At 27.4% G+C, this 15,668-nt stretch overlaps 1 protein-coding gene across 2 annotated transcripts; it reads left to right on the top strand.

Annotated features, from left to right (window-relative positions):
- The first annotated feature begins 1,855 nt into the window (after positions 1–1,855).
- On the top strand, positions 1,856–15,342 carry LOC107457007 (transcription elongation factor A N-terminal and central domain-containing protein 2). Of its 2 annotated transcripts, none has more exons than XM_016075025.2 (5): positions 1,856–2,351; positions 5,329–5,421; positions 6,082–6,223; positions 7,719–7,912; positions 12,756–15,342. In XM_016075025.2, the coding sequence occupies exons 2-5, from the start codon at positions 5,383–5,385 to the stop codon at positions 12,942–12,944; spliced, it is 564 nt and encodes a 187-aa protein (XP_015930511.1). In that variant the 5' UTR covers positions 1,856–2,351; positions 5,329–5,382; the 3' UTR covers positions 12,945–15,342. The 2 variants fall into 2 exon arrangements, with proteins under 2 accessions (XP_015930511.1, XP_071035884.1); XM_071179783.1 differs by lacking the exon at positions 1,856–2,351 and adding an exon at positions 2,485–2,537 and having other exon boundaries at positions 12,756–13,122.
- Positions 15,343–15,668: the final 326 nt, after the last annotated feature.

The raw sequence follows: 15,668 nt of genomic DNA on the forward strand, positions 1-15,668 counted from the left end.
TGCTGTCTGAAGTTCAAGCGTAGCTGTCAACGTTTCCAAATTTACTCTCCCAATTTCACGTAAGGATTTGCCGTGAAGCTTGTAGTTGACTTGGCGATCTCTTAGCATCTCCAAAGATCTCGGCAACCATATTTTTAGGCCATTCTCACTAAATACAATTTTTCGTGAAAGTCACAAGAAAACAAGAATCTGATTGGTGAGATTTTCTGGAAAAAATATTTTATACCAATCTGCTGCAAATCTTTAACGTAAAGCGCATTCAATGGGAATGCTCACCAAAACTCTTTCCAATCAGATTCTCACTTGGAGAACTATAGTTAGTTCCCTTGGAGTTAGCACTTGGCTCCACCTCCTCGGACGAAGAGTTCATTTCAGCTCGGTAAGAAGAGAAACATCTCCGTGCTTGAAATTGAGACAACCCTTAATGTGAGCCAAACACAAACAGTGACTTCTTTTTCAGTCACTTACTTCGCTTTATCATCTGCTATTAAATCTTTCGGTACTTTTCCATTATGCCGAGCATATTTCACCAAGCAGACTTTATGACGAGTTTGCGCCGGCACACAGTCGCCGAAACATATCACACGAAGCAGATTTTATTGGTCACATAATAAATAATAATAATAATGTTAATAAATGGCTCAAAAATTTTTTTATTTCGGAGGCATAAACATTTTAATATCGCTTAATTTCTTTTCAAATAGGTCCTCTGTTTGCCTTCTTCATACGAATTCTGCAAGATAACTTTCGAGATGATGGCGTGCCGCTCCTCTTTGTTTCTTATTTCGCCATTTAGCTCTGTCTCACAGTCTCTCTATTTTTTGAGCGTGCGTTCCAGTTTCCGGCTGGAAGATGATCATCTTCCAGCTTACTAGTGCTGTATGATTTCCATGAATCGGGATATATTATCGCTTGTTTTTCGATATTTTCCTTAATTGCCTTCAATAAAGTGTTCATGGATCGATTTGGCACCTCCACAAGGAAACATTCGTTCGTTTCCCGGCAAACTCCACCGAAGATCCATCCCTTATGAAAAAATCGAGGTATAAATGAGGTATAAACAAGGTATATTTTAAAGGTATAAAGGAGNCTGATTTCCAACTGCTTTTCACACCATTTAACTGAAGTTAATTCTTCGCACCAACAATAAATAAACCTCACACATTTCAAAAAGCTCAATTTCGATGATTGAAACCATGTGCCTTTACGAACACTTCTTTTACAGCGACAAGATGAAAAGTTGCATCGCCATTGAATTTCATCTCCAGTATACAACTTCATTTCATGATTCTTATCACAAGTTACGATTTCAGGCAAATCCCCTTTCTCTTGAAAGAATCTGACTGCTTCTTCCTCCGTTTTGGGCAAATCCCAAATTCTCATTGCTTTTTGCTTTAATTTTTCGCATTAAGAAAAAGACGTGACTGATAGAAAAAAAGTGGCTGCGATTTGTTTTAAAAATACGGAAGCAGAAGGTTACCAGAAGCGATATTCCGTTTGGCGTTCGTTACATCATTATTAGCGACTTTCTCGACTGGGCCGGTATAATGGAAAAGTAACAAACTTTCGTTTCTTTAGCTAATTAAATGTATTTTAAATTTAAAAACTGCCGTTTTCCTAACAAAATGTCTCAAAAGGAATAAACTATTCACTCAAAAGAAATAAATATCCTAAAAAATGGCGCAAAATATCATCAAATTTATGAAATAATTGATGTTAAAAAAATGCAGATAAAATTTGCGCAATAAATATTTTTGCCATACGATCGCCAAATAGCAACCTTGTTCCTACTACGTGATGAAGGCGGAGCCAAATGCCAACTCCTGGTGAACGAGCTGTAGTGAGAATAGTCCTTAGCCAAATTATTCTTAATCACCAGAGTCATAAGTAGGGTAGAAATGGTTACCACTTCGTTCTCCCGCTATTTTATTTTCTAATCTCAAAATGAGAGTTGTATAAATAAAAACAAAGGTTTCAAAGAATGTCTTGTGGAGAATTTCACCAAATTTGTTTTATAAGTGAAATTCTGTCAAAAACTCGTTCATTTAACAATATTCAATCCTGCTTTCATCTTATCAGAGTAGTTGGAAAATTAAGAAATTACTCTCCTGTTACTGCTCGTGGTGAACTCGTTGATACGGATAGCAAAACCCATATTTTACATGTAGATTTTAAAAACTGTCGTGAAATTCCTTTACATGTAGATTCTTTCTATCAAATAGCTGGGCAAATCACAGGCAATATTTTGAGGGCTAGAACTGTTAGAAACGTTGACGGGATTGATTTACAAATGTATAAGGAGGCTGTTTTATTGAGACGTCAGTTTTTGTAGAAGAAAACAAGCGTGGAAGGTAATCTGAAAATATTTAAGACATTTTAAATAAGACTACTTGCAAGTTTTTTAGGGGTCACATTAGTTTTTGCTGTTGCTGCTTTTCGATACTTAAATAACAAATGAATTAATTATAAACCTGACCTATTTTTAACAGGGTTTGCATCACTGAAAAAAAAATGAGGGAGACTTTCCCATAGGCAGTGTGAGATTTTTAAAAATTTTTATAGAACATGAATTGGCTTTAAAAAAATTATTTCCTTAATACAAAAATTTTTTGTTATCTTCTGTTTTTTAATACATTAAATATTTTTGCCTCATCATCAGAAGGAGATATTCTATGTCTATTTTTTATTAGGATGTTGTTAATTCCTATTCGTTTCGTTGTTTGTTGTTGTTCCTATTTCGTTTATCTAATTTAAAATAAAAAAATTGTAAGCAATGGGTTCCTTAAAAGTGCTTAAAAACTGCTTAATTTTTATTTTGGAAAATAAGGGCTCTTAAAAGTACATAATTTTTGTACAAGGTTTTTAGAAGTCCTTAATTTTTAGTATGGCTGTACTTGATAGGTGTCTTACAAAAATATTTTTTAAAAAAGTCATTATTTTATCACTTGAATGAAACCATGCATTGAGGGTAGAGCATTTTAGAGAGTTTTCTTTCTGGCATAACTGAATATTTAGAGTGATTGGCCCACAACTGAATATGTGAGGCATGTCTAGCAGCGAAATATAAAATTTTGTTTTATTAATTTTTTCGATGTTTTTTCCCAAATTTCTGTATTTACTCTTTTTTTTTTTTAATGTATGAAAAAAAAATTGCAAGTCTTAATTTTAGAAACCATTTAACAACCTGACAATATTTAAAAAAAAACAACAACCCAGGTTTGCAAAAATTGACTGCTCCTACTTCGGCGAACCTTGTTAAATAATTCAATTATATCAGTATATACGTTATAACAAAATTGTTTTTTATAATTATTTTTTATTTATTGATTTTGTTTAAGAAAGATAAATAATTGGCACTGACACTGGTGGTATATTCGATGATCATAATATTTTCTAACAATCATAATATTTTCTAAAAAAGAAAGGTCCTTAGTTTTTCTAAAAAAGAAAAAACTCCTTAATTTTTCCTTTGTTTAAAGAGTGGGAACCCTGAATAACGATAAGTTATATTTTAATATAGTGAAAGCATGCTACATTTACTCTCTCAGCTTTTCAAATATTTCACATTATTCCTTCTTGCAAATGTGCAGTCTGAATACAATTTATTACTATCAATGTTTCTAAATCGTGATTTCAGCTTATTCTGTGAAACATTATTAGGACCTCCTATCACTGAAGTATGTAAATAAAAATGAAAAAATTCTAAACTAATAATCCTGTTAACATGCAAAATATATCCAACACGCGAGCTACAAAATTGGAACGGGGAAGAAAAAAAACAGGTCTTAATAATTTAGATAATATGCAATATTCATTAAAATGGTGGAAAAGGGTGCTCTAAGCAATTAAATAATTTAATGAAAGTCCAAATCACTGAGAGACACAATTAAAATAAAAAATGGAAAGGAAACCTAATAGTAATTTCAGAATTCAGTTAAAACTCCAATTGCACCCAGATTACTAAAAAGAAAAAAAAGTTTTTCTAAACAATTAATTCAGTTAAAATGGAAAATATATCCAATTAGTGGAAGTTGTAGGGTGGAGAGAAAAAAAACTCATTTCTATTATAATAATTCAGTTAAAATGGAAAATACATCCAAATTAGAAATGTGAAAAAAAGTGAAGGAAACAGTTCTGACATAATGTTTCTTCACTTGAAACTCAAAATACATCCAAATGGCAAACGTTCAATGAAATAAAATTAACTCAATTTAAACATTTCAGTTGAAATGGAACATTTTTCCTAATCAAATCTCTGAAGTACAAATGAAAAGGAGGGGGGAAAACTATTATTTTCAAATGATTTAGTGCAAAATTTACCCAAATTGCTGAAATTTAACAGTTCTTAACTATTGATTCATTAATTTTAATAAAAAGTAATAAGAATCGCTGAAGTTCAAAATCGGGAATGGGAACATATTTCAAATTACTTAATAAATCAATAAGTTTTTAATTAGTGATATATTTTTGAAAAAATCTAATTAAAACTAGGACGATCCAAGTTAAAAAAAAAAAGGTAATGAATGAAGCGATGATAATTTGACCTTGAACTTCAATCAATAAAGTAACTCATGAGAATGACGTTAACCAAACCCTTCTTTCCCTCTACACTTTGTGAACTTCGCAAAAGAAAGTTCAATAGAAATTTTACAGCCAATTTTATGGATTTCATGATTATTTGTAATTTTTTTTTTGGTGGAACTGGGTTTACTCTCTCATAAGTAATTGTAATTTCCCAAAAGCAGGTAGTAGTAATGATCGTTTTAGGCAAATTCTTATAAACCTGTGTCATATTGTCTCATTTCATTTAATACATTCTCATTCATTCGAGTAACAAAATTTTAATAAATGGTAAATCAAACTTATTAAATTCCAATTGTAAATATATTCTAGAAATGCTATATAAATTTGCAATTTTTATTTTAAATGCCTAATTTATTTGTGATTTTTTTTATCTTTATTTTTAAAATATGACAAAGTTAATTGTTAAGGTCGATTCCAACCGGATATTTAATCAGCCATTCACGATTTTTCAGTTCCACCTATACCGATTAGGCTTACCTACAGCTTCTCTCTAAATGTACGGCATTACTTATGCTAGGATTTAGCTTACAGCCCCTCTAAATGAAATCTTACTTCTTTCTAAAACGTATAAACGAACGCAACTCTTAGCAGAAATGAAAAGTTTGGTGCATATTTGTTTTTTCTTTTGTATCTTAAAGGTTTCCTCTAACATCACCTACAATCTGATTTAAAATAAAATGTTTTCTTGCATGCTGTGTTTTATTCTTCACAGATTTAATTGAAATTTTTTTTTTCTGTTTCTAGTATGGTAATTTATTTTGTGGTTTATGAAAATATTCCTATTAAATCTTACCAACAATGGCAAAATTAAAGCAAGCAACTTTATCTTCTCTAAAGGTCGGTATTTTCTTTTATTGCTCATTAATTTTATTATTTTTCTTTAATTTTCAGTCAAAGAATTTTTTACTGATCATAAAAATCATGTATTTTGTTTACGAACAAAATTAATTCTGTATATATACCAGGGGTCTGTACATGCCAAATTTACTACCGTTTAGCAATACCTTTACAAATTTAACTCTAGGAAAAATGGTAGTTTCACAAAATACTTTTTTTTTAAATTTTATTTTTGTATCCCATGTGAAACGAGAAATCCATATTTTGTGTTGATTTTTTAATATAATTTTCAATTTTCACAAATTATGTCTAAATTTTCACAAAATATGTACCTCTCAGAAAAACCTAGACAGACCCTCGTATACACACAAAGTTAAGATGAATTTTCACACCATTTTCAAATAAAAAACTCCTTCTAAATTTTGCATTCTTGTTTACCAGAATATTCAAAAATTATACTTCTATGTTATTCTTATAAAAGAAAAATCAATTTACTTAACTGTGCAAATTTTAGAATAAATTGTATCTTATTTTTATGACATATATTTACTTATAATTATTATATATTATATAATTATTAGTATACGTTATAATTATTATATATTTTTATTCCTCTTTTATGTTTCTTAAATAAGTCACTTCTTCATTTTTTTTTTGTAGGGTGTGGTAGTTGTGGAAGATTTTTTGAGACATAAAAATGTGCTTGAAAATGCTGTTGAATCAAAAGAAGTTGTTTTATCAACTTTGAGTTACCTAAAAAAGAAAAAACCTTCTAAAGAAGTTCTTGAAAAAATTGGCATAGGTTTGAATCTGTTTTTCTTTCTCTTGAATATTTAATTCTATTTAATGTTCTTTTATGATTTCTATGGTTTTCTTTATGATAAATGCTGCTTCAAAAGCCATTCTGACTTGGAGGTTATAGTGCTTGCCTCCCAATGAGGTGACCTAGGTTTGAATCCTAGCAATGACTGGTCAATCAGTGTTTTCACTACAGCGCGAGAATCTCGCATATTTTTTTCTTTTCTCGCATTAAAAAATTATTACTGCGAGAAATTCGCGCATTCTATAAATCAATTTCAAAATTCGCGAATTTCTCGCATTTTGGACGGAGCTTTGAATTACGCTATTTAGAATAAAATCTGTTTCACTTTTCTTCCTGGATCTTTCATTATTTTCAACATTTGCCCCGTTATCTAGCTTCCCTATTTACCAGTATTGTTCAGAACTTTTTCGAACAACAGAACACAACCCCTCCGAACCACGGAACCCCTTTCAGAACACATTTCTCTGCAACCACGTGTTTACCGTAGGTAAGGTTTTTTCATGTAAGACGTTCAAATTTTTTATGCACTAATGTAAGATGGACAAATACCTAGTAAAGGCAAAATCTTCTATGATGATGCAGCAAGAATATTCAATGCTTTAAAAAATAGAAGACGTTAAAAATGTATTATAATAAAAGAAATGATTTTTTTTTCAAGTCTATCTGTGCTTTTTTAGTTTTTAGAAATCTCACTTAACTTTCTGAAATCTCACTTAACTTTCTGAAATCTCACCCTGTTTTTGAGAAAGGGTGAGAAATGCTCACCCATTTTTTTTCTATGATGAAAACACTGGGTCAATACAACTTTGTTTTCAAATCTTGATTTTAAATTTAACTTAAAATTTAAGTTTTAGTTTTTATAAATTCTTGAACATGTTGAACTTGAATAACAATAACTATGATTTTATTTATTTTGCGATTTTATTTATTTTGTTTTAATAAACTTGTCTCTCTTGTTGCAAACGTTGTTTTAATATTTTAATAAAAACATAATCAGAATTGCTGTTTAGAAAACATTTTGCTGACAATTTTTCCTATCTGAAAAGAGGGAAGAGATATATTTCTCATATAAACTTCTCAGGTTCTCCCCCTCCTTTAAAAAAAAAAAAAAAAAAAATCAGTTTCTTATTTTTATGCAGGTTTTGGTTTAATTTTTAAAATAATTTAGAGTGTTTAAACGACTTATTATTATTGCGATATTTTATTGTTTCAATGATTATACTATGCACTGTTTTATAAAATTCTTTGAGATGAATAATTTTTAAACGTAACTACCATAACTTGTTTGCATTTCTAATGTATCTCACACTATCAATGATAGGATTGATTGTTTAAATTATAATTTTGTTCAATCTAGCATGATGTAAATTCATTTTTTTAAATGTTACATAATAAATTTAAAGAAAGTTTCATTTGTAATGTTCTTGTACAAGTATGAGTTTTCAAATATTGAAATGTTCTTTTTGTTCTACAGAACCAAGTTTAAAAATCTTGAAGAATCACTGTGATAAAGATATTGCTCAAGAGGCCAAAAATTTATGTGAATATTGGGAACTTGAAGGAAATGCTAAAGTTCAACCAACAGTCGAAGTTCGATATGATAATTTAACTCGGCATATAAGAAGAAATGCATTAAGACTTTTTACTGAAGCTTTAGGTGGCCAAGAAGTAAGTTATGATTTTAATACCCTATTTTCAGGTTGACCAATTCTTCTACTTTGTGCATTAAAATGAAGTATTCAAGTAATATATTTTAAAACTTTTTTTTTCTTCAAAAAATATAAATAAATAAATTAGAAATTAGGCGAAGATTTATATTATTAACACTATTTACATACTATTTAGTTTATTTTTGCTTTGAGTTCAATCTTTATCGATGGTATACTTAGTTTATAAATAAGTTTTTATAATTTTTACAAGGAAATTTGACTTGTTTTGCCATTTAACTTAAATTTAGGAGAAATTTCCCTTGCCTTAAAATGTTTAAATTATTACAAAAAAATGTTATTTGCTTGTAAATTATTTATCTTGCATCAAATGTAGTAAAGAAAATGTATGTTTTCTAGACAATTATATATTGTAGTTTTTTTATTATTTTTGAATCTATTTAATAATCTGGAAAAGTCGGGGAAATTTGTATAAAAGTCAATCAGGAATTTTTAGAGAAAAGCTGGAATTTTTTTCTTAATTTAAATTATTTTACCTTTTGTTATACCCACTTTTGTTTGACAGAAATTTCTCGCTAAAAAGTTGAAAATATCAACTTAGCAATATTTTACTTGCATTAAAAATTGCTCCATTATAGCCCATTGTGCAGCTCTAGTGCGACGTAAATGAACAAATCAAATCAAATATAACCCTTTTAAACTAGACTGTCACTTGGAACTCTCTCATGGTCGCTAAATGAATGGAGAAACATTTGACCTCTTTAGAGTCTATGCGCTTAGGAAAGGCTAAAATTGTGATGGAGGTGAAAGAATGGGTTAGAATATTTGCTTCTGTTTATAAAAGTAGTTTTTTTTTTCCCTAGTCCATTGGCTGATTCCATTTATCGTTCAGGTTTTTTCCTATGCTTTGGGGTTATTTATTTATTTTTTTGGCAAAGTGATTCAAAATGTTTTAATATTTTTAACTTTATAAAATTCTTCAAAAATTGGTTGTTTATAATTTAATAATTGATTTTATATTGTACACTTTTTCTGAAAGCTTTTGCACTCCCATCCAATGAAATCTATGGATTATTTGTTCACAGCAAATCCAATCAATAATTCATTTTCTTACAAACGTTAACAGCCTTGTTTGTGACAAATTGTTACAATTGTTGCATTGGCGCTAATTTTGTTGATTTCATTTTAACCTTTTGTAGCATATTTTATTTTTAAAACAAAAGGTTCTTTTAAGAACCAACCTTATCTTAACATTTAGTTTTACTATTTTATTAATAAATATTTTAATTTTTCAGTCAAAATTCGAATTTTGTAGTTCTCACTATGTCGAAAGTTTATAAATGTTGCTTGCATTCCAGAGATGATATTTCAGAAACTCTTATAATTTTTTTTTTATTCATATGTGTTTATTAGGAAGGAGGCTTATGAAACTTTGCTCTTCTTTTTTATGCTATGCACTGTACAGATACAGTTTTCTAGTTTGTAAAAGCAAAAGCAATTAACTCATCTTAACTAAGAAACCATGTAGTTAGATTGGAATTCTATAATTATTTTAATTTCAAATAAGAAAAAAAAAATCGAAAATTACTAAAATTTAAAGAATTTTATCTAGTTTTTTTCTATAGAATATGCAACAAGAAATTTAAGAACTTTGTTTTTGCTACATTCCTCTTTGAATACTGAATATCTATCTCTTAAAATAATAATGTTGAAGCATTCAAACGAAACAACATTATTTAAATATTTGACTTTAAATATTGGTTTAAAGAAAATATGATCAATAAATTTTTAAAAAAAACTCTTTTTAGATAAAATACAGTATAAAATGGCTCTATGTTGAAAGGTAAATAAATATAAAAATTTATTGATGTATAATCAGAATTATTTTCCTTTGTTTCATGAAAATATATTATACAGTACTTTTCCAAGGCTTTTTGGGCCACTCTGTATTTACCATTTGGTACAAAAACTACTAAAGTAACACATTAAAACATTGTTTATTCAATAAAAACAATATATTCTATAAGCTAAACATATTTTTTCTCTACATCTATCTTAATTTTTAAAATATTAATGCTGTACCGAAACATTAAAAGTTTAGAAAATAAATTGCTAAATTGTTAAAATAAATTTAATTATTTTTTCAACATGATATATTACAAAAATAACATTTTAAATAAAATACTTTAAAATATTGACACTTTCTTGTACCCATCCTACACTTTATGAAAAAAAAAAAAAAAAAAAAAACACTCTGTCCTGGAAATTTTAAGATTCTTGACTGGAAAAATCAAGAAAATTAGAAACTTGATTAGAGTAGCCATGGCCACCCTGTTATTCCTAATCTATTTTACTATTGTTTAGTTTTAATTCTTTATTTTATGCTTAATCTATGAAATTGTGTTTGATTTTATCTGTTCTTTGGAAATAATAATATTTCTTTGATTCGTTTATAAGTGAAAATACATTGCTAGATATATTGGGATAGCTGCTTAAAAATCTAAACAGTTGTTGGGCACTATATGTTTACTATTAAGTGTTCTTTACGACATTATTTTCTTAACAGTTGAAAAGAAATAATACCTTTTTTTATTGATTTTAATGTTTTGTAGTATAATCATTCACCAGGTAACTTAAAATTTTCAGCTCGGCAGCTTATTGCATTTGCAAATTATTTTTCCTCTCAAATTCGGGAAAGTGAAGGAAAAGATTAAAAAATTGAAAACAAATAAGAAATAAGATTTTCATCAAATAAGAAAAAATGAAGGAAAAGAATTTTTTTTTCCTTCCGATAAAAGATACGGGAGAATTTTTCTCTTTTGGAATCTGACACAAAAAAAAATTGCTGTAAGAATAGCAGATCAGATTATTTTTTTAAAATTCTTTTTGAAAGTGCTATGACAGGGTGCATAGTGTTTTTAAAAAAGGCTTAAAGGTGCTTATTTTTGATTTTTTAAAAGCCCTTAAAGGTGCTTTTTTCATTAGGACGAAGTAATTTTATATCTTGCGGGTCCGCATGTGCATACACTGAACTGGATTCTGTCGAAAGGAGTCACGCATTTACGTGTGCAGCTTTGCTGCATTTTGCAAGATATTTAAGATTTCAGGCTTCATTTTCCACTCTCTGAAATTGAGATGAAGAATCTTAAATTTTTGCTGATCATAAGGAACAACTAAACATTGTCTCATGTTTTTCCCTATAGCAAAAGAAAATTTTATTTCTCTTGTTAATTTCATCGCTGGTGAATCGTCATTGTCTTTGTTACTGACAAGCCAATGTTATTCTCAAGCTGTTTTGTTTATAGCTCTGTACCATAGTCCTTGAACTTGATTTCAGGATTATTCACTAATTACATTTTTCATGTGGGTCCAGAGCATTCAACAATCTATTTTTTTACCCGAAGGACCGTCCACTAATTGCATATTTTTTTAAAACTTTTTTTTTACTTTATTATTTTTTTACTTATTACTTTTATTATTGTACTATTATTACTTTTAAAATTTTCAGTGCTCTTAATTTATTTTCTAAAAATTTAATATTTGGGGGCAAGATTTTAAAAAAAGTATGAAGTAAGAAACTTTTCGCTATTTTAACATTTAGCAAATGCAGTAAAAAATCTTATGTTATTCAGATCTATCATTCCAAAAAAAGTTTAATTTTCGCAATTGAATTGAATTAATTTAAAAACAAAAATAGAAAATTCTATAATCTCTTATTTGTTAAATATTATGAAACCGTATAATAATTTACTTCTCACAAAAATGTTTTGCTTCAATATTCATTGTATACTTACATTTTAAAATTATTGAAAATTTTTTCAATTGTTTCATTAAAGAAATATTGAACCAAAAACGAATTTTGATAAAAGTTTAATATGGGCCACTCGCTAAATTTGTAATCTTAGTTTGCATCTAAGTCTTTTCATTTCTTTATAAATTCAGTATGATTAATAATATTAATCTTGTTAAGTTGAATATACTTTTATGAATAACTATTTAAATCTGAGAAATACACCTGATAACTTTTGAATTAAAATATAGTTTTTTTTTTTACTTAATAGAATAAAGTAATTATTCATTTTAAAAATAGAATGAGCTACTCAATATAGAATCTATTTAAAATAGTGCATAAATTGTTATTATAGTAGCTAATATAATCAAGGAAAAAGTTCTAAATCAGAAACTAGTTATTCTATCAGGATCATCTAAAGTCTTTTAAAATGCTTTTGCATTTTGTTGATAGAAGAATTTTCAACAATAGGAAGAAAACGTTTTTATAGTGTGCATATCTAAATTATATTTTTTAAAGTGCCTTTTTTTTGTTAAAAAATTTGGCTATTTAATTGATTTCAGAACTATCAAAAAATGTTTTGAAATTTGAAACTAAAAAAAGTAGTCTACAGATATTTAGCTAAAGGGAATTGGTGTTCAAATATTCAAAATCATTTTATTGAACTAACTGGAATTTAATAAAATTTTAAAAAATATTAAGTTATTTTTCATTAATCTTCATACTTTTCTGTTGCTTGGGTTCATGCTGTATCAGATGTATACAATCATAATTTAAGTTATATAAATTAAAGGGAAAAAAAAAACATAAATTTTTTGTGTAGAACTATAATTTTTCTTTCATGTTCAAATTTTGTTTTATTCCTGTTAGATTGAGCCCAATTATTATATTAATAGTCTTTAATTGACTGTGCTGGAATCAGACAAGTTTGAATTTATGAAGATTGTGCTGCAGATTGATTCAGTTAATTCTGCTTTTAGAATCCATACTATTTTTTCATCATGTTTATATTCATTGTCAAATTATTATTAATTAGTATTATTTTTAATTTTAGGATGATGAAAAAATTGCTGATAAATTGGAAAAAGAAATTTTTCATATCACCAAGCGTTTGATATCCAAAAATTATAGAAAGACTGTACGAAAAGTTGTTTTCAAATTAAGGCATAATGAAAATGAAAAAATTGCTTTGAAAACTAACAAAATGACTCAAGTTGAATTTGTTAAAAGAATTGTTCAATGATTCAATTACAATACTCAAGAATTATTTCATTGTTTTATTATTTAATTGTTATTTCTATCATTATAGTTATGTTGTTATGCTTATATTTAATTAGTATAATGACGGGTTAGAGCAGCTGCACTAATTGCACCAAATTGTTTCATAATGAAATTTCTGTTCCAATCTCTCCCCCCCCCNCCCCCCCCCCCCCCATAAAAAAAAAACATTTTTATTGAGGGAAAAGTGCAACTTTGGCCCAATTTAATGCTGAATTTGTGTGCAAAAATCAGTTATCACATTTTATTAAAAATATCAAAATTGGAAAAACTATGTTTAAGGAGTTGAAAAAATAAATAAATATGGATTAATAATAGTATCTCTGCAAATTGAGCACATAAGGAAGAAATTTTTTTTTTTCAGGATCTTTATTTATGTAGTTCATTGTTGCGTTTTTATTATATCCTTTCTATTTATTAATGCATTTTCTTTCAAAATTTGTTAACTATGTAATGAAATGAAAATTTATATGTTCAAATCTGCATAAGATTTTAATTTTAGAAGTGCTTTGCTGCTCTATATATAAAAAATATTTGCTCTAATCGGCCCCAAAAATCAAATTAACTTGCTCCAAATTGGTTAGATTGTTCCATCCCTGTAATAATAATGAAAAATGTTAAGATACATTTATTATTATGAGATGTGACAAAATTCATATTTCTATTTTGAAAATTTGAATATTAATTTTAAATTTGCAATAAACTTGAAAATTTTATATTTATAAATAAATTATTGACAATATAACTAAGTGTGTTGGCTGAAATTGATATATTTGGAAGAAAAGAAAATGTATTTATAAGACTAAGTTCATTTAGATAGAGAAGTTATGTTTTGCTTAGATGGTTAATGGCCACATTTGTTTTATCATTGATTTTCACTATGTTCCTATTTTGCTTGCTCAATTTTCCAGTGCATTTTTTTACTCAATGTTTTAACTGTTTGTTTTTTGTAACTATTTCTGAGCCCAGTAGCAGACACAAATGCACTACAAATTTATTTTGGTCTTGTAGACAAAATAAACGAACCTTTAATTTTTTTGCTTGCTGAAAAATTAAATTAAACTAAAAAGAGCATGTTCTTATGTAGAGTTCTTTTTTCTACCCATCTTGCAGAGTTCGTGCTATAGCTGGTTTTTACGAAAAATTTGTAAGGGTGAGATGCAATTTTGGCAACTTTTAAGAGTATGAGATTCAAAAGATTTCCTGTGTCCTGTTTTAATTTTTAGAACATCGTTTGAAACATAGAATTGTTTCATTTTTTGTAAACTTTTAACATCTCAAGCTTAAGAACATTTTATACATTAATTAGTTTACTTTGGATTTATTCATTTATTGAAAAACTTTTGTTTTTAGTGTTGATTTATTTCAATAAAGTAAAAATTATTGAAATCAAGAATCAATTTTACTGTAAAAGATTTTTTTTTTCAGTTGTAAATTTTAAACTAAAAACATTTCTATTAATTAGATTTTTTTTTAGCAGTAGTGCAGCTATTTTCCTATTGTAAGACATTCTTGCATTGCAAAATGTATTAACCCATGAAGTGCAATATTTGTCTATTTCAATACATACACTCTGAGGATAAATTTCTAGAATCTTTCCATGATGTTGCAGATCAATACAGAGTTTTCTGCTATTGGGCTCCATGAGGATTTTGTTTTAGGTAAATACTATTTCTAAAACCTTGAGGTACTGAAGTGAACATCTTCTATATTATTTTCATTATCCTTTTGTTTTAGTCTCAAATCTAGTATGCAGCACCATGCAATTTTGTTACATCATGTTAAGCGATTTTCTAAGTATTTTTAACTTAGGTTTGGTACAGTGTAGCTGCATGTGGCATTTGTGCATTGTAATAAATTCAGCATCTAAATAAATCTAGAAATGACGTTTTTATTTACTACACTAGCTACATTATTAGTGCAATACAATTATTTTTATTATTAGTAGAATTAACTAAATTACTAATAACATCAAAATTTTCTTTTATGACATAAGTTACAAAAGAAAAAATTTTCCTCCAAAAAGTCTGCAAAAATTATTAATATAGTTAAGATATTTTGAATTTTAATGTATGAAATATTTTTAATTTAATTTTGAATGATGAATTTAATTTTTAAATTATGTATTAGTGTAAGACTGAACACTCTTACATTTTAATTAAATTCTTGTACATAATTATAGCAATAGTTTGTCAGGCCCAGTAAGTGTTTATTTTATTATGGATGAAGAAATAGTTATGCTTTAATGATCAAAAGTTTTATATCTCTAATTTACTGCAACTATTCTGTTACCAAGAAAAGAAAGCTAATTTTTGAAATTGTATGTATAGCTATTTGTAAATAAAGTCTTATTTCTTGTGTTACTTTTGAATTTTCATTCCTGTTTTATATTAATGTTGAAAATTTAAATCATAATGCTTGATTAACTATACTCTGTGTCACCTTGATAGGGTTGTAGAAACTATTTAATATTTCATCACACAACTAATTATTCTTCAATTTTAAGAAAAAGTAATTGAAAATATTTTTTAGAGTAAATTAAGTTAAACTAATTAGTTAGATTAAAATTCTGAGTTTTTTAATAATTATAGAATTTTTATATTCCATTTTGTTTGCTTTATCTTTTGATACAAATTTGATTTTAGTATAATTCTAAATCTAAGTCTGAACAAAAAAAGTATTACAATAT

The sequence above is a fragment of the Parasteatoda tepidariorum genome, chromosome 4 (assembly GCF_043381705.1).
Source record: "Parasteatoda tepidariorum isolate YZ-2023 chromosome 4, CAS_Ptep_4.0, whole genome shotgun sequence".
Classification (NCBI taxonomy): domain Eukaryota; kingdom Metazoa; phylum Arthropoda; class Arachnida; order Araneae; family Theridiidae; genus Parasteatoda; species Parasteatoda tepidariorum.